Genomic DNA, 25514 nt, shown 5'->3' on the forward strand with positions numbered 1-25514 from the left:
CAGACCGCGGGAAGTACTCCGAGGATGTTTACCCGTACATCCTGCACGGAAAAAAGGACTCTGTTGTGTGTCGAGAGGAAAACTTGGTACACCGCGCCACAATTTCGTTAAAATGGAATAAACCCAAATATTTGATGATGACCAGAAAATCCAATGCCGCTATGTGTTTCGCTTTTTTCAATGATACATGACGCATAATAAAAGCATGGTGATGCCAACACTAAATCGTATATATAAAATATCCTTTAGTTCCAAGTACAAAATAGTTTTTTCAGTAGGCTTCAATATCTCTTTATTTTATTTTATATTTTCGAAAAAAATTTGCTCGTCACGGTTTTTCAGTGCTGCACGGTAGAACACCCAATTATTGACGTTTTCTTAGTCATTGGCATTCACTTGGAAAAAACCTGGTTTTTCTTGCGACCAACATTGCAAATTAAATTTCTTGCCTGTACTGTATGATTCCAAAAGAGAGAACTTCACGGCAAAGACTGTAAACAGTCAAGTTAGTCGCAGGGAAAACCAGATTTTTATGACAGATTTCAAAAAAGGAGGTTTTTAGTTTGTCTTATATGCATGTTTGTACGTTTCGTCGAAACTCGAGAATTGTCAGAGACAAACTTTTTTGTTCGGTACGTTATCTGTATAGTTCTTAGGTTAGTGTCATTACCTGAGTTTGTTTAGGTGACTTGAAATTGGATAATTCCGTTGGGTATTTTCTTGAAAATTCTAGGACATCTAGAGATACAAGACAAAACTTTTACTTTTAGTCAATTTCAAAAACTTTTAGTAAATAATTTAAAAGTACGGAATAAAAAAAACTTAAAAGAAATAAGCCAACTACTAAAATCTTAAAAGCCTCATAAAGTATGAAATAATTTTGAATAAAAATTCCTATGTACTTACAATCTTAATATTCTAAGGAATATTAGAAATATATTTTAGTAGTCGCTACGCGAAAAAGACAAATTAAGCAAGTAACTAACTATGCAATTGTAGGGAGATAAATAATAAAAATACGTATGATTATAGTAACCCAATCTATTTTTTCTAATACGATTTCTAATACTATTAGAATATTAGAATAGAGTTATAGATACATACGTGAAAAAAAATATATGATACACATAACCAGAAATATTTAGTTGTATGCAGCATAGTTGCATTAGTCTAGTTTTTAGTCTAGTCTTTTTGTAATGGTAATGGTGTACACATGATTAATGTGACTTAGTTACTTTGGTACATCATCTATATGAATGTAATTACGCGTGATTTGGTTGTGGCAACCAAAAATCTGTTAAGATGACATTTACCATAAATATACTTTGGTTGGAACAATTAAATGTTGACACTATAATTCAATAATTGCTCTGTGACTGTAGCAACCACATAATTAGTTGTTCTATATTTTACCATTGAATCTGGTTGACATAATCAAATTTATATGTTAATCATACTGTCTTTCCATATAGGAATAATCAAAATTATTTCATATTTTTATTAAAGCTTTTGAGGTTTTCAAAAGTGGTTTATATTTTTATTCTGCAATGTCAATCATTAAAGGAGATCTCAATAATTGAGTCTTACTCTATTCCGTTCTCCGAGATTTGAGTCGATTGATACTTTTAGGTATGTCAAATGAAGCGAATCTGGCACGGCTGGCCGTCGGCAATCGCATGACAATTTTCGCGATAATGTCTCGCGACTAGACAATGCCCATCCGGGATGTTAAGAATTTGCAAACAAACGCGCTGCACAATGCGTGTTAATCGGTTAAACATTTACAATGGCGAGCGACACGCGGTTGATTTAGGTGACTTCCGCGGATCTAAATATGCGCGGGGAGTTTGGAATTTATTCCCCGGTGGGTGTATCGTAAATCCGGCACGCGTAACTAGGAATCCCCGGCGGCGCGATTACAAAGTAACTGCAGTAACCGCTGCTGCGCGATGCGACGTTTTGAGGGAATAACGATACGATTCGCTGTGTGTGCGTGGCGTTTACGCACGTCACGTGCACACATGGATCATTCAAAAAGTAAAGAAGACCATGTCAAGTCGGTTCAAGGGTCATGTTGGCCATACATTTGTTTTATCTATTTATTGTGAAAGTAGTAATGAAAAAGGCATCACAAAATATTCCTTTTAGGACATATGTACTTTTCCTGTGTCCTAAAAAGAACATTTTGCGATCCCCTTGCCATTGTCGCTCTCGCAATAAATACATAAACGAAATACATAACTAACATGAGCCTTGGGCCAACTTGATCCGATCTCTTCTACGTGACCTAATATAGAGATAGCGCGAATTTGGCCAAATATTTATTACTATATTTCAGAGCTATCCTTTGTTAGATTAAGTAGACAATATAGAGTGATCTATCGATTAGTTTTTGTTTGACAGTCAAAATGGACTCTGCAAGTGATGGATTTTGGTCACAGACTAAACTGAATAGTTCCATTGTTTCTCATACTATTTGGCACGATTTTGCCATGATAGAATTTTTAGCGTCGAGTTATAACTAGTGGGGAAATATAGCTTTACCACTTTATTCCAGAAACAAGGAAACAGCCAAAACAAAGGAACGCACAGAGACACTTGAGGCGCTCACTTTGGCGCCCTATCAAATAAAGACTAATCAATTAGTATAGATCATTCTATCATATTTAAACTAATAAAGGACGGCTCTGAAATCTGGTAATAAAGATTTAGTCAAATTCTTGCACCATTTTTGTGTTAGGCCATGCACTTTCTGAACGATACACGTACAACAAGCACGTATAACAAGCGCCTGTAACGCCACGAATGAGCAGGTCACCCTAAGATGACGTTAAACTTCACCGGCCATCCTCGTCGCGTTCTTTCCATCAAGAAGAGAACCTGCCGAACGCGGAGACGACCAAGTTATCGGCAGAGTTCGACATTTATTTTCCGTGCAGGAGACTGAAAGCCGTTTTCGCTGTCTGTCTAGCTGTCCGCCTCCTTCATTCTCTCGGCGTGCAAACTCATTGTGCGAGTGCCTCAAGTGCAGACGGAATACACGAAACCTCGAGCTGTCGGATTCCTGTCAGCTCACGCTGTCGGAGAATTTGCGGGGCATGACTGGCGCTAGGCAAACCTTGTGCACCGAGGTTGATACTACCTCTGCGACCTAGCCTTTTTTGCGGTTCTATATCTGTTTCTCGATGCACGTCTGGGAACGAAAAATCGAATACTTCCATCGAAATGTCGAAGTTCCCGCGACTACTGTCGACCTACCGTCGGGATAAAATTAAATTTTCGTGTCAAAACATCTCTTCGTGACGGCACTGAGAATCGAGAACGACGACACGTCCTTATTTCGAAACGATTGTCTCAATTCTAAAAATGCCTCCACCCTCGCCGACACACGATCTTCTATTCCTCTTTTATCCAATTTTGGATTACTAAACGAATTGTCAGGCTCTTAAACACACAAATACACAATTCAACATAAATCCAAAGAGCCTCTAAGAGCCCACGCAGACTGAGAACAAGTATTTGAAAATTTATTTGTAGGATATAAAGTTTATTTCTGTGAAATAAAGTATGTTTCCGTGAAAATAAACTTTATGTCCTGCAAATAAAATGTCAAATATTTTTTTCAGTGCATCTATAAATGAATCAAGAATGGGAGCATCGAATCCCTCGAAAAATCAATCAAACGTTTCGGTCCTCATTCAGCGGAAATGGAAAGGAGAAATAATACACAAATATTATAATATTACTGGACTTATACATATGGACTTATTACACGGAGAAAAAATTCAAATAAAGTTTGTTTTTAATGAACGCATCAACATGTTTTAATTAAAGAACATAGAATTTATTGTTCTTAAAACCAAATTTGTGCAATAAAAATCTATGTTCTTCAATTAAAACACAATTGGTTCACTCATTAAAAACAAACTTTGCGTTATTACAATTTTTCTACGTGTACAAATGCATACTGAAAAAAGACTTAATAAGGCTTAAATAGTTAACAAATGCATTTGGTTGGGTATTTCAATATAACATTTGATTAATATCAAATATGGCAATAATTATCAATCGTCTGATAATAATTTACAAAATAATTTGTAAAATTACATTTTTCATTGAACAAATTAAACAAATTGAAACAAATTGAACAAATTAAACATTAAAACTTTAGATGATACTAAATAATTTATTAATAATTACTAATAATAATTATCCTAATTTTGGAAATAATAAATAGCAGTAATAAATTACCAATATTCCAAATAATAAATAATTTGACTATAAGCAAAGTAGCATCTCATATATTTATTACATAATGTAATAAGTATCAAAAACACAATATGACTTTATTTAACAAATTGTCTGGTGCTACATTCACATAAATTAGTACACTGAGAAAAAATACTTGAAAATTTATTTGTAGGATATGAAGTTATTTCTGTGAAATAAAGTTTATTTCTATGAATAAACTTTATATATCACAAATAAATTTTGAAGTATTTCTTTCCTCAGTGTAATAGTCATTAATCTCAACAACAGTTATCAAGGTTTGACAATAGATACCAAGCTTTTCTAAAGTTATTTGTTAATACTTATCAAATAATTTGATTATATTCACCTAAGTGTTTGGTTTAAACTATTTCACCAAAGTATCTAGTAACTATTATCCTCATGAATGACATGAAGATAAAACGCTTGATTTTCCAAGATGTTCAATGTTCCAATGCTTGATTCATTTATACAGTAGATACAGTATGTTTCGCAATCGATATCTTGCGTGGGCCTTATTGGCTTTTATCTACGTTGAATTTTGGATTATTTTCCCCTGCAAGACTCGCGATATAATTATTTCACGGCAAGGGTAAAACTTTCTTAACCACACCACATCGAGACCACGAAAAGAAGCGACTACCTTACAACGTTACAACGATACGTTTCCTGCGGTTTTCGTGCACAGTCTCGTCGGTTATCTCGCCCAGTGATATACATTAAATCCTGTAAAAATGTGTGCGCGTGTTTCCCTTCCACTGTTCACCAGTAAAAACTCTTTACGCGTTTCCATAACATTTTTTTCTAACGCGTCGCACAACGCCAATGCGAAAGAATGTAAAGTATAGAGGTCTACGGCCGGAAACCGAAGCTCTATTTCAAGGAAGAACGACCGGTCTCGGAAAAAAAGAGAAAATGGGGGGAAAGAAAAGAAAGCGAAAAGAAGAGAACAAGGGAGAAAAGAAAAAGAGGGAGAAACGCAGCCCTTAAGAAAAAAAAAACAAAAATGCATTTGTACCCCGCGCGCATGTACGTATAAAACCCATTTGCGGTGGCGGCACGTCCACAACTCCGGCAAAAATGAGACTGACTTTTACGAGCGCCGCTTCTGCGCTTTTTGCCGCAGGTTCACATTAATCTGGGCGCGGGCGAGAACGAGATGGCGAGCGCTCGCGGATTGACACTGAACGACCTCAGTTGGCACGAGGTCAATTTGACGAGACGCGAGGCCAACGTCACCCTGCAGATCGACGTGATACACATAGAGAGATCTCACCTACCGGGTCGCTACTTCGAGCTGAACATACAGTACGGGGTCTTCATCGGCGGCCAGGGCGACTTCAACGAGCTATTCCTAGGTAAGATGGCGAGGGCGAGTGAGACGAAGGCGAGGCACAAGAGAGAGGTACGCGGCGGCGGGCAGGGTTTGACTCATCCGGATAAATTGTCCTGCCACGTGACTGAACTAGATTCGATACGGCGCGCCGGCAAAAACCACGTTCGTTGACGTTGCATCGCCGCCGGTCACGAGCATTCCTCTTCCCCTTCTTCCCTCTCGTCGACTAACCTCCTTTTCGTTTAATTTCGTTAAATGGCCGGCAATCCAGCCGACTGCAGCGGAGACGACGGAGAGATCGGATAATAGGGGCTAAGAGGGCACGCTTAATAAATAATTAACGTCGAGTTCATGTGCACACTCGAGCATGCCGGTCGAAATCGCGGATTAGAGTCGGCGGCGCTCTGTTCTTTGTAAGTATCGTTAGAAACTCTGATATATATATATATATATATATATATATATATATATATATATATATATATACACACACATACACATATACACATACATACATATAGTATTCACAGCGAATTGCAAGAAGGAAAATCGCGAACTTCGTTAGTTATGCAATGGACGGAGGTGCAAACAACAAAGTCGAGCGCGCCGCTCCAACGATTATATTATAGCCGTTCGGTGTGCTAAATAAAATTGGTGGACATGTGTAATCCGAAAAAGTACCAAAATTCTAAGAGTGGGACGACAACGTCTCAAAAAGTCACAATCCCGAAAGCTATATATCGAGACAACGATATAGCGAAGTATAATTTTCAGGACACTGAAAGTATACCATTGTCTGGAAAAGTCACAACCCCGAAAACTGAGTGCAGGAACAATCTCCCAAAATATTGAAATAATCAAGTTGTTAACACAACTTTGTGGGACACAACTTCATGCTTTCAATATTTGCAATCAGCAGACTATCCGTGTACTGAGTTTTCGGAATTGTCTTCTTCTTCTTGTTGAATTGACCTGAGTCTCTTAATCCATTGGCTATTCGTTACGGCAATGAAAGAGCCATATATAGAGCGGAAGACTCTCACAGTGATCAAAGGAATGGCCTCAGACACATATTATTCTTTTTAACAAAAGATTCAAGAAGCGATAAAACATTTTTGTTGTCCCCAAAAGCTATATCGATAATTTTTTTGTTGGGTCAATTTCGACTCTGAATATTAGATTTAGTCTAAGCTTATCCGCCGCCGCAGAATGACGTGAACAATCAAAAAGATACTTCAAGAATTGGAACCAAGAAACCACATTATGGAGAATCGAACAAATTTTTCAAATAAAGGTGTTTCGCCGAAAAATAATGAGATCTAAGTCTCTTGAGGTCAAGCAAATCACTGTTTGCAATAAACGTGAAAATGACTTAAAACATTGAATTTTCGGAATTGTAATTTTTCGGAAAAATCTCCCACTTTTTCAAAATTTTGGTACTTTTTCTTATGTATTATGCATATCCATCAATTATTTCAAGCAATTTTTTAACAACTGCATCGGATTTGTTTTGGTTCTCTTTACGTTTTCTCTGTAATTTCTGATTCTTAAACATTACGGTGAAATTTCACTTTCAAAAAATACAATGCTACAAATCTTATATTTTTTATATATACTATACTCAGTTTTCAAGGTTGTGACTTTTCGGGATAATGGCGTGCTTTCAAAATCTCGGAACTTCAATTCTTTGAAATTATGCATGTCTACCAAATAATTGCCGAAGCAACACAGCGGAACATTAGATGTGGCCGTTGTAAACGATCATTAATTTGATCCCCTTTTAGCCATGAATTCGCTTTTGACAAAATTGAACAGCATTTAAACAATTTACTGTTTGCGTTACATTATTTCCCGACGTTCTCTAGCTCGTATTTAGAAATAAACCCAATAAAATTATCACACTGGCCGGTAAAAATCTAATTTCGCAAAAAGCATACGAGAGATCTGATGCGATATTAATTATTAATAATTGTTTGTTCGGCAAAATTGATACGCCTGAGCGAGGAAATTAAATTTAATGGACTACAACGTTTATGGTTAAAAAGCATTGGCGATATAACGATGTTGCGCTTGGTTTCTTTGATTCTTTAAATTCGATTCAACGAGTCGCAATGAGTAATAAAAGTAAATGCAGACAAAATCGGAAAAGCTGGTTTAAATCGCGTTTAAATCCACTTTGGGCGATTTATGATTCACGACGAAACATATATTTGGTTAACGGTTAATTTTAGCGAAACACGATTATTTGATACGCTGTGAAACGGTTAGTCAAATAATTCGATATTTCCTTCCTGTCTCTTTTTTCTCCGCGCGACAATTCATATTTAATAAATCACGGTAAAAGAAGAAAGACGAGCGCACGTCGTACATGTAAAATAAATAATTGCTATTTAACGACGAGAGACGCCACGCAAATTCCGCGCATTTGCGTCGTATAATTAATTAGCATTCCATGATTAATTTATTAAATTAACAAAATAATACGCAATTATTAAAATCCGCACTAAATCCAATGTGTATTATGCGGATATTTATGCATACACTCGAATGTAGCGTTGTTTAAAGCAACACAAGTCGTCTGCGTGAAATAGTAGTATGAGAAAGATTCAACGCACACAGAGTCGAAAAATGTCGATGAATTATCTGCCGGGGTTGCGTAACGTTCAAGTCCATTCGCGACAACGATATCACGACGGAAATTGTGTCAACTAACGCGAAACGACGATACTCCATCGAGACGATGCTATTTGGCAGATACGAATCTAATAATTTCACGAGATGGAATGAAAATGTATAAAAAATATGAGATTCGGAACAACTGTATTGCTTGAAAGCGAAATTTCAGCATTTAAGTATCAGAAATTGTAGAGAAATCTGATGGAGTTGATGAAACATTTCTCGAAATAATTGGCGTACAATCCTGAAAAAAAGTATCGAAATTCTAAAAGTGGAAGAACGTCTCAAAAAATCACAATCCCGAGAACTTAGTACAGAGGGACAATCTTCTGAAATATGGAAAGCATGAAGTTGTCCCACGAAGTTGCACGGTAAGTTATTGACAACTTCATACTTTCAATGTTTCGAAGCATTGTCCCTGTGTATTCAGTTTTCGGAATTGTGACTTTTCGGGAAGTTACTTTCTCAAATTTCTCAAATTTCGGCATTATGCATGTCCACTCAATAATTTACAAACGAAAGTCTACCTTCCCAAAATGGTTGATCGCCTAACAAACCCTAATGTATTGAAATTAATTGAACATTTGTTCATGTGTACTTCGTGTTTTCTATTATCTGTTACGTTTCCCCCGCGATGTTAAATTTAGAAATCATGTTTTAATATCTCTTAGAGAAACAGGATAGTTTTCAACGAAGGAGCTTTTGATGTGTCTTCCATATATGAGTATATATATATATATATATATATATATATATATATATATATATATATATATATATGTATATATGTATGTATATAAATTTTCTTGAAATACTAGGAAGTTTTCCTTATGGATCTTTCTTCGCTCTTTCAATGTTCTCTTCGGTGCAATCATATTAATGGAAGATCCACGGACACGGAAAGCGCTGTATTCAATATGAAACATCGTCAAGGGACAGAAATAATAAACCAGTATAAATGGAAAATCAATAAATGAATTTGAATGGTATAAGCGGTCTGAATTATTCGTGAGCATAGTTAGATTTATCTCTCGAATTTGCGCGAATCCTCAGGTTCGTTACCCTCTCCGGACAAGTCGTTGATCACGGCACACAGAAAATTTCGCGGTAATTTTATATCTCATTGAAAATGCACCGCGCTGTGTTTTCTGGGCGATTGCTACGGACGATACTATAACGGCGAATTAATTGTTTGCCATCGCGCTGGGTCGTGACGAAGAGCGAAAACAGGTGATTACAGCGGCACAGTGGCCGATATTATTATATCGAAAGTATGATATTCGCTGTCTCGCGTTTCCGCGCTTGCAGGGAGCTTAAATAATGGAGCACCCAGAGCACGAGTCGCACAAAATCGCACGAACGGGATGTAATTCAAACATTTGCCTTTGTTTTCACCGTGTGGACGCTACGTGTGTAACGAGACTCGTCTCGTGCACCAGTAACGGCGATAATTACAGTTCGATGTAGCCCGCGCGCGATCGGCAGCCCATCAATATCCCGGCGGTGTGCCTTCGTCTAATCGTGAAATATTTCGTCAAGCGAGACGCGCGCCAGTCGCATTTATAATCTCGCGGGTTGCCGATACTAATTTCATTACCGCGCCCGATTCTATTTGCGCCGCGAATAAATTGCAAGTCGCGATACGTCTCCCTCGTGAGAAATGGCGATCGGAAAATTCCCCTTCCTGTGTGCCTCCGCCACGCTCACAGCGTTCCCGTCGTGCTACGCCTTTGCGGCGAAATTCCGGATTATACGTTCTTCCGCTTCACGGTATATACCCGCCGCGGTCACAGAACACTACGGAGTCGGACGACCAAGAAAAGGCGGGAATATCCTTTCTATTTTCAGCTCGTCGCAATTTGCACAGAAATCTCACACACAGGGAGAACCCACGCGCTATTACTTTCCGAAGCATTTCTGAAGACGGTGTGCAGTCGGGATGTACCAGCGAAAGCGTAAACGTTGTACAAGTAGAATAATTCAGGGAGAATCAAAGTAAATTAGAATAAGTTGCATCGGTAAGGCTAAGTTCGGAAACTCCATCCTGCGGGTACAGCCGGGTGAATGGCGGTGGGAGCAGAGTGCAACTCGGGTGCGAATAGTTTCTGAACAGCAGATAGAGAAAATGGCAAACAATAGGTCTGCTTTTCTTTATCATTGAACTAGTGTATACTGACGAAGCTTAAAAAGAAACAGATATAGGAGAGACCAAGTCTAAATGGCCCCAGAGGTATGTTGCGCATGTGCTGTATTGCAATATTTATCTTAAGAGAAACAATGGATACAAAATCGCGAAATGTTTCTTTTGGAGAACATAAATACATTTCCTCGAATTTTATTAAAATCAATATAATATTACAGTTAAAAACAGAAAACTTAGTAGTAGTATACTAAGTTTTTGAACCTTTCGAAATTTTATATTAATATTCTCTACCGTGAGTGAACAAAGTTAAGCAACGTGTTACCAGCTAGAATGAAGTTTCTTGCAGGTGTATGATATATTCTGTTGTGAATAATAAAAGCAATTTACTTTCATAAAATGACTGTAATCGAGCATATGAGCGGACGAAGTAAAGTTGACTTATAATTAAGGACCAGTAGCAAGACTGTAGAGCCCTCTCGTAAACACTACGGAACTACTAATCAGAATACATATTTTATATGCGGCTTTCTGCATAACCCTGCCTTATACTAGGCAACTGAATCCGGTAGAGCAAGATAGCCATGTTAATACATACTTGTATTTTGGTTATTAAGAAACAAAATATACGGTCATGGCAGGTATTACCACTAGAAGAAGACTGCCTCTACCATGTTTGTACAGTCAATCATAATAATTATATGTCTGAGAAGTTGTAACTTTGAAATTCTGAAATACGGAGCATCTAGTCCCGATCTCTCCTAAAGACTGGACGGAGAAAAGACGAGAGAAAAACTAGTGCAAGCTAGTGCACGCTAATTCAGCAATAAAAAACAAACTTAATGGCAAATAAAAGTATTTTCGTGTCGCGACAGCTAAATTATAATTAATTAAAACAATTTTGGATAGTTTATATTCAAACACTAGCGATAACGAAGCAGATTGAATGATTGAGAAGGCAAATGTTGTTGAAGCTTGGATAAGAGTTGGTAATTGAAGCTACTATGAAATTAAGGAACAAGTCAACACAAGTCGAAAATATTATTTAAAAATCCCGCAAAGTGCAACAAGTTATCCGAATCCACCCTGAAATTTCAGGATGAAGAATCTCTCACTCCAGGTGCATTCAATAGAGTTTCCGAACGACTCCACCATTGTCACTTGGGTGTAACCCGAAGGTTTCCGAACGGCGCGAGGTGCATCCGGGTGCATCCGGATGAAGTTTCCGAACGCAGCCTAACTGGGACGAAGAGACTCCCGCAAGAGGCACGCGGGAACTCAAAGACGCGAGAAGCCGCGAGGGAAAATAGAAATTCAAAGACTTGGAGATGTAATCCGCACGTACGTGGGTAGTTCAAAAAGTACATGGTCTAATACAAAGATAGCGTGTGAATTTGGCCAAATCTTTATTTCAAAGCCATTCTTTATTAGATTAAGTATGATAGTATAGAATGGTCTGTCGATCAATCTTTGTTTGACACGTCTCGAGCGTCTCGCACGTCGTGCGTTTATTGTTTCGACTGTTTCCTTGTTTTTGAAGTAAAGTGGTAGATCTATGTTGTACCAACATGATTGTAAATTTATGCTAAAAGTTTTTCAAATTACAGTGAAAGAACCATTTTTCAAAAAGAACAACAGTGTGAGAAACAGTGAAATTGTTCAGTCTTTGCTAGTGTCACCAAACGTAAGATCCATTACTCGTAGAGTTCACTTTGGCGCACTGTCAAATAAAGACTAATTGACAGATCATTCTATACTGTCATGCTTAACCTAACGAAGGATGACTCTAAAATACGCGAATAAAGATTTATCCAAATTTGCGTTATTTCTATATTAGATCACGTGCTTTCCGAACGGCTCACGTATAACGCGAGCAACCGTAATCTCAACTTATGCTTACGATTTCCCTCAAACAGCACAGATATCCACAGGATATCCAAATATCCACAGGATATTTTTTCTAAACACGTTCTGAGGACGTCCCCAGGACATCCCCTGGAGATCTTGTGCTGTCTAGGCCCGTGCGACTCGGTGAGAGTTATTCGTTAAGAGCTCCCGAGAGCGGTCGCGCACTCTTCGCGCCCTGCACGCGTTTCGAGCGCAGCTCGATAACGACCGGGTTCTTTCATGCAGACTCGCATCAGCCGCAGCGACCGGTAATCATTTCTGCCGGAAGACAAAAAGTTCACTCAGCCCTTCCGTTCGAATTGGCGCGGGGACGAAATTGAATACGATCGGCACACAAACAGCATCGTTCTCTCCCTTTGCCCACCCTCCTCCCCCTCTCTCTCTCTCTCTCCCCCACTCTGTCTTTGTCAACTCTTCCGCCCTCTCTCTCCTTCGCCTTGTGGACGCGCCCCCATCGTTACCCCGTCGACCGTCACGCATAATACTCGGCGACCAGCTCGAAATTCAATTTACATATTCATGACAATTCATTTGTACCCCATGGCACGGTGTGCCGTTTACTACGGAGGAGGTCTTATTATTTCTCCGTCGTGGGCCTCGCTAAATTCTCGAGTCGAGAAATAAAGAAAGAGAATGGAGCCTGACCCGACACTAGGAGGGTTGCGAAACTCATTTTCAGCAAGGCTTTGTGTACGATTATACACAGAACGCTCTGGAAAAGCGACAACCGGTTGCGAAGTCGTGTGGGATTTTTGGCGAAATTTACAGTCGAGTTTTTCGCGGAAAGTTCAATCTCTTGCACCGCGCCCAAAGGAATTTTTGCTTCCACGTTAACCCTGCAATATCTATCGAACTTGAAGAATCAATGAAGAATGTTGAGATGTAAGATTGTGCAGACTATTATCTTAGTTTGATGTTATAAATAGTTATTTATAATTATTATTTTCATAAACGTTGGAAATTTCGATAGCATTTGAAAATTCAAAAAAGAGAAAGGAAATTCAATGAAGAGAAAGGAATTATAAAGATAGTAGTTATGTGCCCAATAATGTTGTGTGTCAATATAGATTTGAATTTAGATATGATACACACTCAGAGGAAAACATGATGATGGCAGCTATACAGGTGACAATTGTACGAGTTTTATGTATAGAATTGTGATGTACAGAATTTAATAAGCTATTTTGTAGTTATTGCAAAACTTTAGTCACAATAACTACAAAATAGAATTTACTAAACTGTATACATTAATTCTACATTCAAAAATCGTAGTTACCTATATAGTTTCCATCATGTCTTTTTCTCTAAGCGCGCAATAACAATCATAAATAGAAGTGGAAAAAGGGCGTTGGTAGATGTAAACAAAACTCGCAATCCAAAGAAACACATTGTGAGACATAAATATTAGCACTTACAATATTTAGATTTTAAGCTCGGCATTCATAGTTGTAAATTATTTGACACCTTAAATTACTAAAGAATCACTATCGAAGAGATTAATATATTTATTGCTTGTTGAAATTATAAGAAAATTACATAGATAGAAAATATTATAGATAGAAAATATGAAGATAAATAAATATTAAATAAAATCGCGGAAATAAATTCTTTCTTTGTAATTCTTTGAATGTAATTCTCAATATGATCCTCAAAATAGGAAATAATCATCTGTAGCATCAAACGTAGGGCAATAGCCTGTACAATTTTACATCTCCGAACGCATCGCTACACAGAGAGAACGACTTATTAATTCAAATAAATGTTTCTTTGGAATGGTCCAAACGAATTATTTGGTTGACACAACAAAAATATTGCTTTGGAACTAAGCCGCAAATAAATATTTTTGTTGCTTCAAACAAAATTTTGTTTGATCAATCGAAAAATTCGTTTGGACTATTCCAAAGAAGCGTTTATTTGATTCAACCAGATCATTTTCTCTGTGTAGTCCAAATTCAATGAAGCTTGCGAGGTTATAGAAGCAAAACTTCGACTCGGGGCAGCTCTCAATTTTAATTCCCAATGTATCGACGATGAAATACGTCAAGATAAATTTCTGTTAAAGTACAACACTTGAGATTAATTGAGAGATAATCTATCTAATTACGTAAACACAATTTCAAAATTTAATTTACATCCTTAACTTTCGATGTAAATACTGAACACAAGTTTCGAATAAGACGCTGCTTCTATACTATACGGATTTCGGAACACCGTGTATAGTACGTATATATACGCGTATATTGCGTGTGTATGTGTGTGTATGTGTATCATATTAGCCGCAGCTTATGTACGTGTATATATAGATATAAGAGCATACAATGCGAATGTACACCCCTGCAGAGTTGATCGCAAGATTCCCGTCGTGGATTTCGCTTATCGACCGGCATTCCCCCGGCTTCGTGAAAATATAGAGAATATTCTCGCCGAGCAACGTATATATTTGATTTCACTCCACGAAAAATCAATAAAACTATATATGTTCCGACGTGCCAATACCGAAATCCTAATATCTATCCGGAAGGAGGTTCCTCCTTGTCGTCATTTCGCAAATATCAAGAACTCCGATGGCGTCGCATCGTGAGAATTATTTGTGTTATCGTTATTGCGCTCTATATATCATTTTTCGATTAAACATACCTTTCTTCAAGATATCCTGGATTTACAAAGTAACTTATGATTACACGATTTTGAAACGATCTTTTTTTTACTATACACACATCACCGACAAATTAATTACCTTGTATCTTTCGTATTCATTTTCCTAACTCACCGAAATAGCAGAAACTCAAGGCCGATTGCTCTCTCCGCTGTAAACCTAAAACAAAAATTAAAATTGTGCCGATTATTATAAAATAATTATAAAATATTATAATTTATAATTATAGTATTTTATAATTATTTTATAATATTAATTCAAAATTACTTCAAAATTTAATATATTATTAATATATTAATTAGTAAATGTTTTTGAGGACTCTTGAAGTTTAATTAGGTTCTTATTAATAGATATTACTTGAAACTACCAAGTGAGATATTCAAATTTCAGAGTTAGATGAGACTTTCTTAGTTAATTATAAATATATATATATATATATATATATATATATATATAATTCTCAAACATATCATAATTTAATTGGAAAACTTGGATCTGACTCTGAATAAAAATCCGAGTATTTTATATGAGGCGAGTTTGATATGACAACTATTAATACAGGCTTTAAAGACACACGTGAGATAGATTGGATAGGTAGTAATATCAATCTATGATCGATATTGTATTTAAATGTTCTGGAATATTTAATTCTAATAATCATAAATTCTGTTTAGTATTACCAACATTCGTTTAAACAAACATATCGCGTTATTCCAACCATGCTCCTTTTCCCGCATAGTCATGATAACCAGACACTTGGATATTACTGCTTAACCAAACCCTGACCGATATTACACCTAAATGTTCTGATTACATATCAGAATATCTCATAATAACCAGAAACACTGTTTATCTTCATCAAAATTTGTTTAATCAAATATATCACGTTAATTCAACCATGTTCTTTTCTTTTTTCCGTGCAATATTGCAAGTTGATTTTCTTGCCTGCACCCAATGAGTGCAGCCAACAAAAAACTTTACGGCAAAAATTGTGAACAATCGCCATTGTGGCAGTGTTGAATGGCAAGAAAAAATATGTTTTTTCTAAAGTGTTAATTATAAGGGAAACGTGTTAATAATTGGGTGTTTCGCTCCGTTTCGTTCTACGAAATTTCAATTAATTGATACTCTCAGGTGTGCCGAATGAAGCGATGAATTTAGCGCGATCAATCGTTGGTAATCGCGCGTCGATTCAACCAGGCTCTCTCTCTCTCTCTCTCTCTCTCACGTAGCATTCTTCAACTACGCAAAGATAGACGCCAAAGTACCGCTCAAGGGAAAAACGACGTTCATTTGTCGTGCGACAGTGCGATTTGCCAAACGCTCGCCAAAACCGACGCGGCTAATTCGCGTAGCCGCCAAGATATCTGCTCCGCTATTCGAGCGAATCTATCTCCCGCAAACGTGGCGGTGCATTCGCGCCGGGGCGAAACATCGAGCAGCGTTTAGACACGCGTAAACAGTTGTAGAGTCTTGTACATCCCGTGCGAGACTGGCCGTGCGCCAAAACGTCTTACAATTGATGAAACTTTACATTATGTAAAAAGCTAAGGGTGATAGCGTTGTTGCGAGAAGCCACGAACGGTGCGCCGCAACTATGTTGTAAACAGAAGCTGGTTGGCTGGCTGGTTTAATGCCGCCACGGCATTCCGTCGGAAACTGTCTCCGCGATTCCGCGGCGTGCCAGTAAACGCCCATCTCGGACCGCTTACGCACACACATCTCGCCGGCTTGTCGTGCGCGAGGCGCAACCCCGTCGTCTTACATCTATCGGCGTGCGGCAGCTCGGGAGGTAATCCACCAAACCCGCCACCGCGCAGTGCTCTTGTCTCTCGCGGAGACAATCAACCCCCGATGCTATGCGAGCCCGCCCGTGGCGCGAAACCGCCAGTTTCGCCGAATCCGTCGCGTCGCTCGTAAATATCGAGTATATCTCGCGTGTACACATATTACGATATGTATATGTTACACGCATCAGCGTGTGACAGCGTTACCTCGTCGGAAGTATAAAGTTTTGCGAAATTGGATCGCAGGGAAATGGTGTTTTCGACAGTCGCGCGGTTAAGTAGAACTGCACAAGAAAAGAAGTCGCTTGTATCAACGTGAAACTTGGGTGTTTTAATGAGCGAGCCAACGCGTTGTGGTCGAAGGACACTGAATTTCTCGTTCCCATGAATCAAATTTGGTTCCGCGAACCCGAAATTCCGTCGCCTTCGGCCAAAGCGGTTTGTTCATGTTACAATTAGAATTTAATATAAAATTAAATTTCAAGGTTGCGAGTAATTATTTTTCTTTTATTATCACGATTAATTGATGATTAATGTGATGATTAATTCAATTATGTATGGAGATCGTTTAATTAACGACTGATTTCAACAAGTTCAATCGAGGACGGTTCGATTAATGATTGATTTCAACGAAGTTAATTGAAGATCGTTTAATTGACGATTGATATGAGTGAAGGGAATAAAATAGTCGTTTAATTAACAATCGAAATTAACGAATTTAATTACTAGCCGTTTGATCGGCGACTGAACTTGGTAAATTTAATTAGAAGTCGTTCAATTAACGATTAATATGAGCAAATTCAATCGATACCAATCGTCAATTAAATGACCTTTAATTGAATTAGTTGAAATTGATCGTCAATTAAACATTCTCCGATTGAACTTGCTCGTTGAATTAATCGTCAATTAGTTAAATTGAGATACATACTTGTTCGAATCAATTATTAAAATGAGAAAAATTCAACTAGCATCTTTACAACTTTGTTATACTTTTGTATGATCTGCCTTGGCCGTAGATAAATATACATAGAATAGACTACGTATTGCTGTAGAAGGGATGAAGTCAGCATCTAGAGAAAGCAAAATAGAGAGAGTAAAATGCTTTCCTTGTCTAATTATGTAATAGGGAAAACGAAGAAGGAAAAGCGATCAATGCGTCCTCTCTTCCTTTCACTACGTTTCACCCTCTCTCTTTTGTTTCTCTTTCATCGCCTCCTCCTAGACAAAGAAAGCACTTGACCTGGCATACATCTGTCCTTCGGTCTTGTCATCAGGCATCCCGTAAGAGCGCGCAATTTATTCTACAAGTCTGTGGCGTCGGTGCTTACTTATCACAAGCTAGCTTCGTGTTAATACAAACTTACTTCTCCGTGCGCATGAGGAAATTGAACGGACTCGTTTCCTCAAGGGCCTATCTAACCAGGGAAACGAGAAGGAACAACAACGGACGCTGCGGGAAGTCCGAAACATTCGGAGGTCCCGCTGCTATGCGATCGTTCCTGATTATATTTCCACGTGGCGTTTCCAACGGCGTGAATCGATAACGACCTCATTAACGTAATGTAATGTTTCACGGACACCTGCACCTGTGCGAGGTACATCCGTAAAACGCGAATGTATTTCGCGGACTCGTTTGCGATGCGCCGGCATCGCATTGTCACCGTCGCGCGGCGACCCTTTCGCATGGGGATTTCGCGCTCATTACGCGTATCGACGTGACACGAACGGGGTGACTAATCCCGCGGACTGCGTCTGATTCGCAGGGCACACGGATTACTTGAGAGGATGCATGGCTGACATAATCTACAACGGCGCCAAAGTTATAGAATACGCCAGGTCGAGGAGGGGCCAGTCGGAGGCAACAGCCGTAACGTGGGGCTGCTCACCGGAATTCGACGCCACGAGGAACACGGAAGTCAGCTTCGTCGAGGACGGAGCGTTCGTCGCTATTCCGCGCCCCATCCCACGCTCCGGCTCGAGGTATACATATACCAAAAGTGCCTCTTTCCGTTGTAACGTATACGCTTCCATTTACCATCGTCGCACCTACGAGACCGTAGAAAACGCAATTAAACTGTCGCGTTGCAGCCGTATCGGCTGCATTATCGCGCGCCACATATACATATGTGTATATAAATATATATGTGTATGTATATGTCTGTGTATGTATGTATGTATATATATGTATATACACACACACATTGACTGCGTATATCGACGCGAAACACAACGGCACGCTTTTGTCTCGTTATGAGCTTTTGCTCATGCCGAAAGCCACGATTACGTAATTAATATTTTCACCGGTGTTAGTAACTTAGCTTTGAGCTACGCGCAGCGAAATGCACGGTGTAAACTTTGCGAAAGCAATTTCGCAGTTTCAACGCATACGAACGTGTGCAATCCGGTGGAGCTCGACATTTGGTTGTCCATGTTTTTTTCGTTTTTCTTCTGTTTTTTCCCCTCCTGCCATTAGGCTTATAAGCCAACGTGACGTTGGTTTCGGGTCCCCGGTGACTCAATCGCGCAGGGTCGCGAAAACGCAAAATAAATATGTCGGCTCACGAATCCAATATCTTATGGTAATGCCACGAGAAATCCGTTTTGCTCTCGAAGCGGGGCTCGCATAACTCGCATACCCTTGCGCGTGGCTGTACATCTGCATCCACCGCCGCATTCAAGCCATCGGTCAAGGGAAAGCCTTTCATGTTACTCGACTCCTACCACTTTCATCTCCAGCGTTGCTTTTAACGACCGAAACCCGCGGGAGCGTTGTTAAACCATCTCGAAAAGCATGAAACAACTGTTTCAATCGCGTTACGACGCCGTCGATGTTAACTCTCGCAACGAGAGGCTTGCGACGTAACACTCCGTCAACAGAAACAACTCGTGATCCCTCTTTTCTGGCGCGATACGAGGATCATAAGACGAGAACGGTCGATTGACTCAAAAGCTCATAACGATAAAGCTACTTAGCGCGCCCGCTCGTTTGTGGAATTAATACCATTCGCGCGTTGTTCTCTCTCTCTCTCTCTCTCTCTCTCTCTCTCTCTCTCTCTCTCTCTCTCTCTCTCCCCCGCTCGCTCGCGAATCCCATCGCTTGGATCAATGAATATGAAATATCGCGAGAATATATTCTGTAAAATACATTCCCGAGCGGAAAGTAAGCCAGTAAATAGTCGGTAACTAGTCAGAAATTTTCATTACTCTCCTTTTTCACGACCAGGTCCCATTCAGTTTGATCGACGCTTGTTTCGATAGTAGCTAGATAGTGAAACTAGTCGCACGGAAAAAAGATTTCATTGCTGCAGCTAATCATGGTTTGCTGAAAATATATTCGTAACTAAAAATTTGCTGCTGTAACTAAAACTTTTGCCGTTATCGCTACCACATCGCCGCGGTTTCACAGATAAATTCATAACTACTGGCAGCTATATATCCTTAGGTATTCATTTGCTGTAACCAAAAGCAACCACATACGGATTCCTGCCACTGTGCAGTTAAATTTTCTTTCCTATGCAGTTTCTAAATAATTGTTATCAATTTATAACCAGTTTTCTGTCAATTTTTAATTATTTTCCATTCTTATTTTCCTTTACATTGCTAACACAACGCTAAACGTGTCGGTCGTTTCCAACTCTATTCAGTAGAATTATTCTTTATAGAAATTCGACAAATTTGCAGTTAACTACCAAAGTTCGTTAAAGAATAGCTACTGAAAAATACCGAAAAATGATTGAGACATTTAGCGTTGCGTGTCTTAAAATATATATATTTTATGCACGACTAACTGCGAAGAACATTAAGTAGTTATGCATACATGCATCTATTTAAAAAAAATACATATATTTTGTTTAGCTCCTTTTATGTATTTATATTTCCTTTTTCATTTCCCTGTTTTGATGTTTACTATGATAGTCATTCATTTAAAAAATGCTAATAAAATCAAGAATTATAGCATTAAACTTCACACTGTCCGAACATCGCAGTGAATGTCTAAACAGTACTAGTCAGAATATTGTCAGTTTTAAGTAGACATAAATTAGTTATTATTTACTGATTAATTTGTTCTGATTGGTAATTTTGACTAATTTCTTGTCAAGGGGTAAAAAGTAGGATGTTGCGAATTTTGATAATAATCTATCTATCTATCAGTTACTAGTCTATTTGACCTGAGCAGCTTTTAGCTAGCTTTTGATCCAAAAAATATATTTTTAGCAACACCACCAATAAAAACTGGCCAGTTTCTGCAATCAACTTTCCCCGGAAATATTTTCTGCTCGAATACACATGGACAAGATACACTTTGGCGCACGTATCTCTCGATACTCTAACGGCCACGGCGAGATATCTCATCTACGATGAGAGCCACGTTGTCGTGTTTCCTCTCACAGCAGTGATCTTTCACGAAGAGAAAAACGCGGCGAATTCTCGGTCACGCGAACAGAACCCTAAGCACGTTCAAGGAGAGGAAAAATTCGGGCCGAGCCGGTCCGAGGCATGGCGCTCTCTTGGTACTGTCCTTGCGGGAATTATTCGCGAGAGTGCACTAAGCGGCGGAAAAACGCTTCATTTTCACACGAATACACGGCGCACACCGGGCTGGCGCGGTTAATGCCGGCCTCCGCGTATGTACAGGTGGTTAAGTCCCGGTTGCGGCGCCCGGTTTACCGTGTCTTGTAGGATCGAGGAAGTACCGCAGGTCCTCCTCTGCTCTTTTGTGTTGCAGAGAATTAAAAGCGCACCTACGGTCCCTTAATTCAACACTTATCTGGGAAAATAAATGTTGGGACCTGTTGCATTAATGCGTCCAAAAGCGAGACAAAGGACAAAGGACACGCCGATCTCTCTTTGCGTTTCGTACAAATATTTGAACGGACACGAAGCTTAAACTCTCGCGGCGACCGTGTGCTCGTTGCTAGCTGAAGCTAGACAGAGCCAACCAATGCGTCTTGTCGATAAACGAATAAGCAGATAGTCGGGCGGAATCGAGCGGGTGACTGGACAGTCGTAACTGTCTTCCTTCCGCGATGTTCTACGTGAAGCCGATGGACCGTGAGAATTCCGACGTGCACTCTCTGACTTCAATTGATCTGGAAGATTCGAGTGTAACGTGTATGCACGTCCGATACACAGACGCTCCAACTATCTCCATTCGTGCCGGCTGCAATTTCTGCTCATCGTTTAACCGCTAATTTATCGATTTTCTAGCAGTCGCGTGTAAAAGCCGGAATTATCAGGGGGCTTAGCGTACAGATGAAGTTATATAACGTTCCTATCTCTCGCGCGTTTTTCATCCGACTTAAGTCGACGTGGAGATTAAATAAAGAACGACGGGTAAATCAGACCGATGAGTAAAATGACCGTCGAAATGACTCGAAATAGTAATAGTAATTCGGTTGTAGCGACGATTTCGTCTCCCTTATTTAATTACTTGTGTGTTGTAGTCTTAGTTTTATAACTTTTTTTCTCACTAAAAACACTTGAAACATTTTAGAAATGCTAAAAACACTTGAAACATTTTAGAAATGCTAAATTTCCTTATGAGAAATTCTTTAATAGAGAACTTCTGGAGTGATGTGGCAGTCCACTATTAGCCATTTTCTTAAAACTGCATAATATGTGTAGGTGCACACCTGATAAAACTCAAATCTTTAAAAATTGAATTTTGATAATTTTTATGGAAGATGTGAGTAGTTGAGAACGCGCTAGAGAGAGAGAGAAAATTTATCCATGTTTAGTATTTCCGTAACTTTTTGATGTTTAGAATTCTAGGGTTATATATATAAGATTCTTTGAATAAAAAAATTTATTATTTTTTTTTATTTTTATATTATATGGATTTCGTCATGTTATTATAGATTTAGTAGTTTTTGAGTGTTTCACTTTTTTTCGGGAAACGTTTTTTCAGTCTTCAGTGAAAAAAAGATATAAAACGTAAACTATAATACAAGTAATTAAATAATTAGAACAAAATCGTCACTAGCCGAATTGCTATTAAGAGTGACTTGTTTCGATCTCCTTTTTAGATGAATTTTGACTACGGATTTAGAGACAGATAAAAATGTTACTATCGTATCCGATGACTCAAAAAAGAACATCACTTCTATAACTTACGTTACCACTTTTTAGGCAAAAGTTAGTCCATTTACTCGTCGTCCTTTCGGAAACAAGTAGCGAACGGAATCGCTTTATTTCAACCGTTGAGAGTTTTCCCGATCGAGTCCGGCTACCGGCTGGAGATCGATCGATCGAGCGAAGAAGGCGCGAAGAGCGAATACGCTTTAAAACACGTCCCCGGGAACAAAGCATCGAGCGGCGAGGAACAGAGAGACACAAACGGACCGTATTAGAGCGTCCTTGGTTCACTTTCGGAGCGGTAAACAACTAATTGCGTTTACAATCCGTGCAGGTACACGTTTACCTACAACCACCGCAAATTATACCACGCAGTAAGACACTGACTGGCGCATATAGGAGCGTTCTCATTAATTCTACTTAATGGAGTTAAACGATGAGATAATTCCCGATGGGATAATTGTAATACACGCGGTTAAGTCGCACTTGGAATTCGGTTGCGGCGCGTTTATCGTGCGCATGCAAGGCTCCCCATTAAGTTATTAACGACGAATAAAACAAAAAAATAAAGAAATTAATGGAATGCAACGGTAATGGGCGCAGTTGGTAAAAATGCTGCAGACATCACGACAGAGGCGTGTCCTTGTGTAACGTGATGCCACGTGCAATGGTAATTTAAATGCCCTCCCCCTTCGGTGGCGTCGCGCGCGCTACTGTGTGTATTATTATTACATCCGTCCGTTATTATAATGAAAGTCTATCCCGCATTTGTAACCGCCATTGTAGCGGCCCGCCGCGCCGTTACTTCAAAAGCAAAGTAATGAATCCGTTCGCTGAAGTAAATAATCGGCTTTCGCGTTTGCAGCAGTCGCGCAGCGTCCTCGCGCACAAGACGCGAAAATCACTCGTCCCAAAGTTTCGTCGAGTAGAAGTCGACCAAGCGAAATTTGATTTGATTACAATTATGAATTCACAGCGAACAATCTTCTTCCTGCCCGCTGCCGCACCGTCGTTCGCGCACTACCTCGCTCGTTTAACTCGTGTTGCACGAATAACATTTTGCCTACTTAATCGCGCGCTCCGCCGCGAGGTCTGAATATTATATCGTCTAAAAAGCGACGAGTAAGCGGGGGAATAGAGCGCACAATTATCTTGCGAGAATAATATTTGCGAAAATTTCAATTATTTCACGTTCCTCGGTATCCCCACCGGCGCGCCGATTGCGTTTTACGTTGTGGCGCGGCGATTTTCAAATTCATGGAATTTTATATATCCTTTCGAGATTCACTTCGCATTTTCGGAAGAGAACATCATCCATTATCCATTATTTGTTAGCCCGTTTATTAACGAGAAATGGCAAATCGTTCAACCGATGTCGGCGCTCGATCAACGACGATGCGCCTGCAAACCCGGGAAGAAATTAATCGGGGCGATCCCTAAGTATATGGTAGCTTTGACTAGGGATGCTCCAAAATAGGCTTGCCTTCATACACCCAGATATGATTAAGATAGGCAAATTCTGAATAGAATTTCCTGAATAGGTCATGAATTGATGCTAACGTAGATGCCCCAAACGAGCCTAGTACTACTAATAGTTGGCGGCAAGTTAGCAAATTTCTGAAATAGTTTCAGTAGGGACTTAAAGAGACTTAAGTAAAATTTACTATGATAAGATCAAAATTAAACCAAATTAAACCAAATTAACTTTAATTTGGTTTTTAAAAATGGTGTTTAGATAGAAAATTTCATACAATCAGGCTGAAATCTATTAATATTAATCTACTTTTATTTTACTTTTTATTTTTAATAAATATGTTATGAAATGATTAATTTTAATTTTAATTAAATATTACTCACATTTACTTAACTTTTTTCAACAATACTGATTCAATTTGAGTTTTTGTCTGCCAAGTTTCTTGCATAAAAGTTGTAAGAATAATTGTCATGCATGAAGTGCATATTTATGTTCTTTCATTTATTATTGTTTTATAAAAATATAATATGTTAATTAGTTATATTTGAATAAAGAAATAACAGCATACATTTTCATACATATTTTATTTTTCAAACTGTTGTCTCTAATCAAATTTATTATGACACCTCAGCATAAAGCCTGAATTATAACGCTTTTAAAAAGCTATTCGATAATTATATCATGCGAAATTTTAATATTTCCTCATTCCCTTCCCCTTTGTCACCAAATTTTGGAGGCCTTCCAATTATGTGAAAATAAGAAGAAAAAATAAGGAAAGTGAGAAGAAGAAAGTAAGAAAAAAATAACTTATAGTCTTATTATAAGTAATAATTATTAGAATACACGTTATATATTGTCTTTTCCTAAAATACAAATAATTTCTAGGCATAATATCAAGTTATTTTATTTAAAATTTTTAATGAATAAAATTCATATTTAGAAAAATATTTTAAAATTAAAATTTTATTTGTTAACACAAAATTGAATTATTTTTATAGAATATAATATTTTTAGATATAAAAATGTAGATACAAAATACGCGCGTGTGATATTCCATGGCCTTTACTACCCTTCCCTCTCTACCGTTACACAAGTTAATAGACTCTCCCCCCTTGTAGTACGATATAATTATTAAATGATCCCTTAATATATATACATATATATATATATATATATATATATATATATATATA

The 25514-nt window shown here is 38.5% G+C and overlaps 1 protein-coding gene and 1 long non-coding RNA gene across 7 annotated transcripts in view; one reads left to right on the plus strand and one right to left on the minus strand.

Annotated features, from left to right (window-relative positions):
- LOC116848143 (chondroitin sulfate proteoglycan 4) overlaps nucleotides 1-25514 on the plus strand; it is an 88446-nt gene that overhangs the window by 46822 nt on the left and 16110 nt on the right. For 4 of the 5 annotated variants that reach the window (XM_032823938.1, XM_032823935.1, XM_032823936.1 and 1 more), the window contains exons 4-5: nucleotides 5396-5627; nucleotides 18536-18752. In XM_032823938.1, the coding sequence (XP_032679829.1) occupies nucleotides 5396-5627; nucleotides 18536-18752 (449 nt within the window). Of the gene's footprint in view, nucleotides 1-5395; nucleotides 5628-10393; nucleotides 10512-18535; nucleotides 18753-25514 lie in introns of those variants that run through there. The other variant, XM_032823939.1, reaches the window with a different exon arrangement.
- Nucleotides 10496-25514, minus strand: part of LOC116848147 — a 34158-nt gene continuing 19139 nt past the window's right edge. For both annotated transcript variants that reach the window (XR_004378913.1, XR_004378912.1), the window contains exon 4: nucleotides 10496-15144. This is a non-coding gene — a long non-coding RNA (uncharacterized LOC116848147). The remainder of the gene's footprint in view (nucleotides 15145-25514) is intronic.

Source organism: Odontomachus brunneus, unplaced genomic scaffold, assembly GCF_010583005.1.
Source record: "Odontomachus brunneus isolate Ranch 3 - 2012 unplaced genomic scaffold, Obru_v1 Obru_scaffold_090, whole genome shotgun sequence".
NCBI lineage: Eukaryota > Metazoa > Arthropoda > Insecta > Hymenoptera > Formicidae > Odontomachus > Odontomachus brunneus.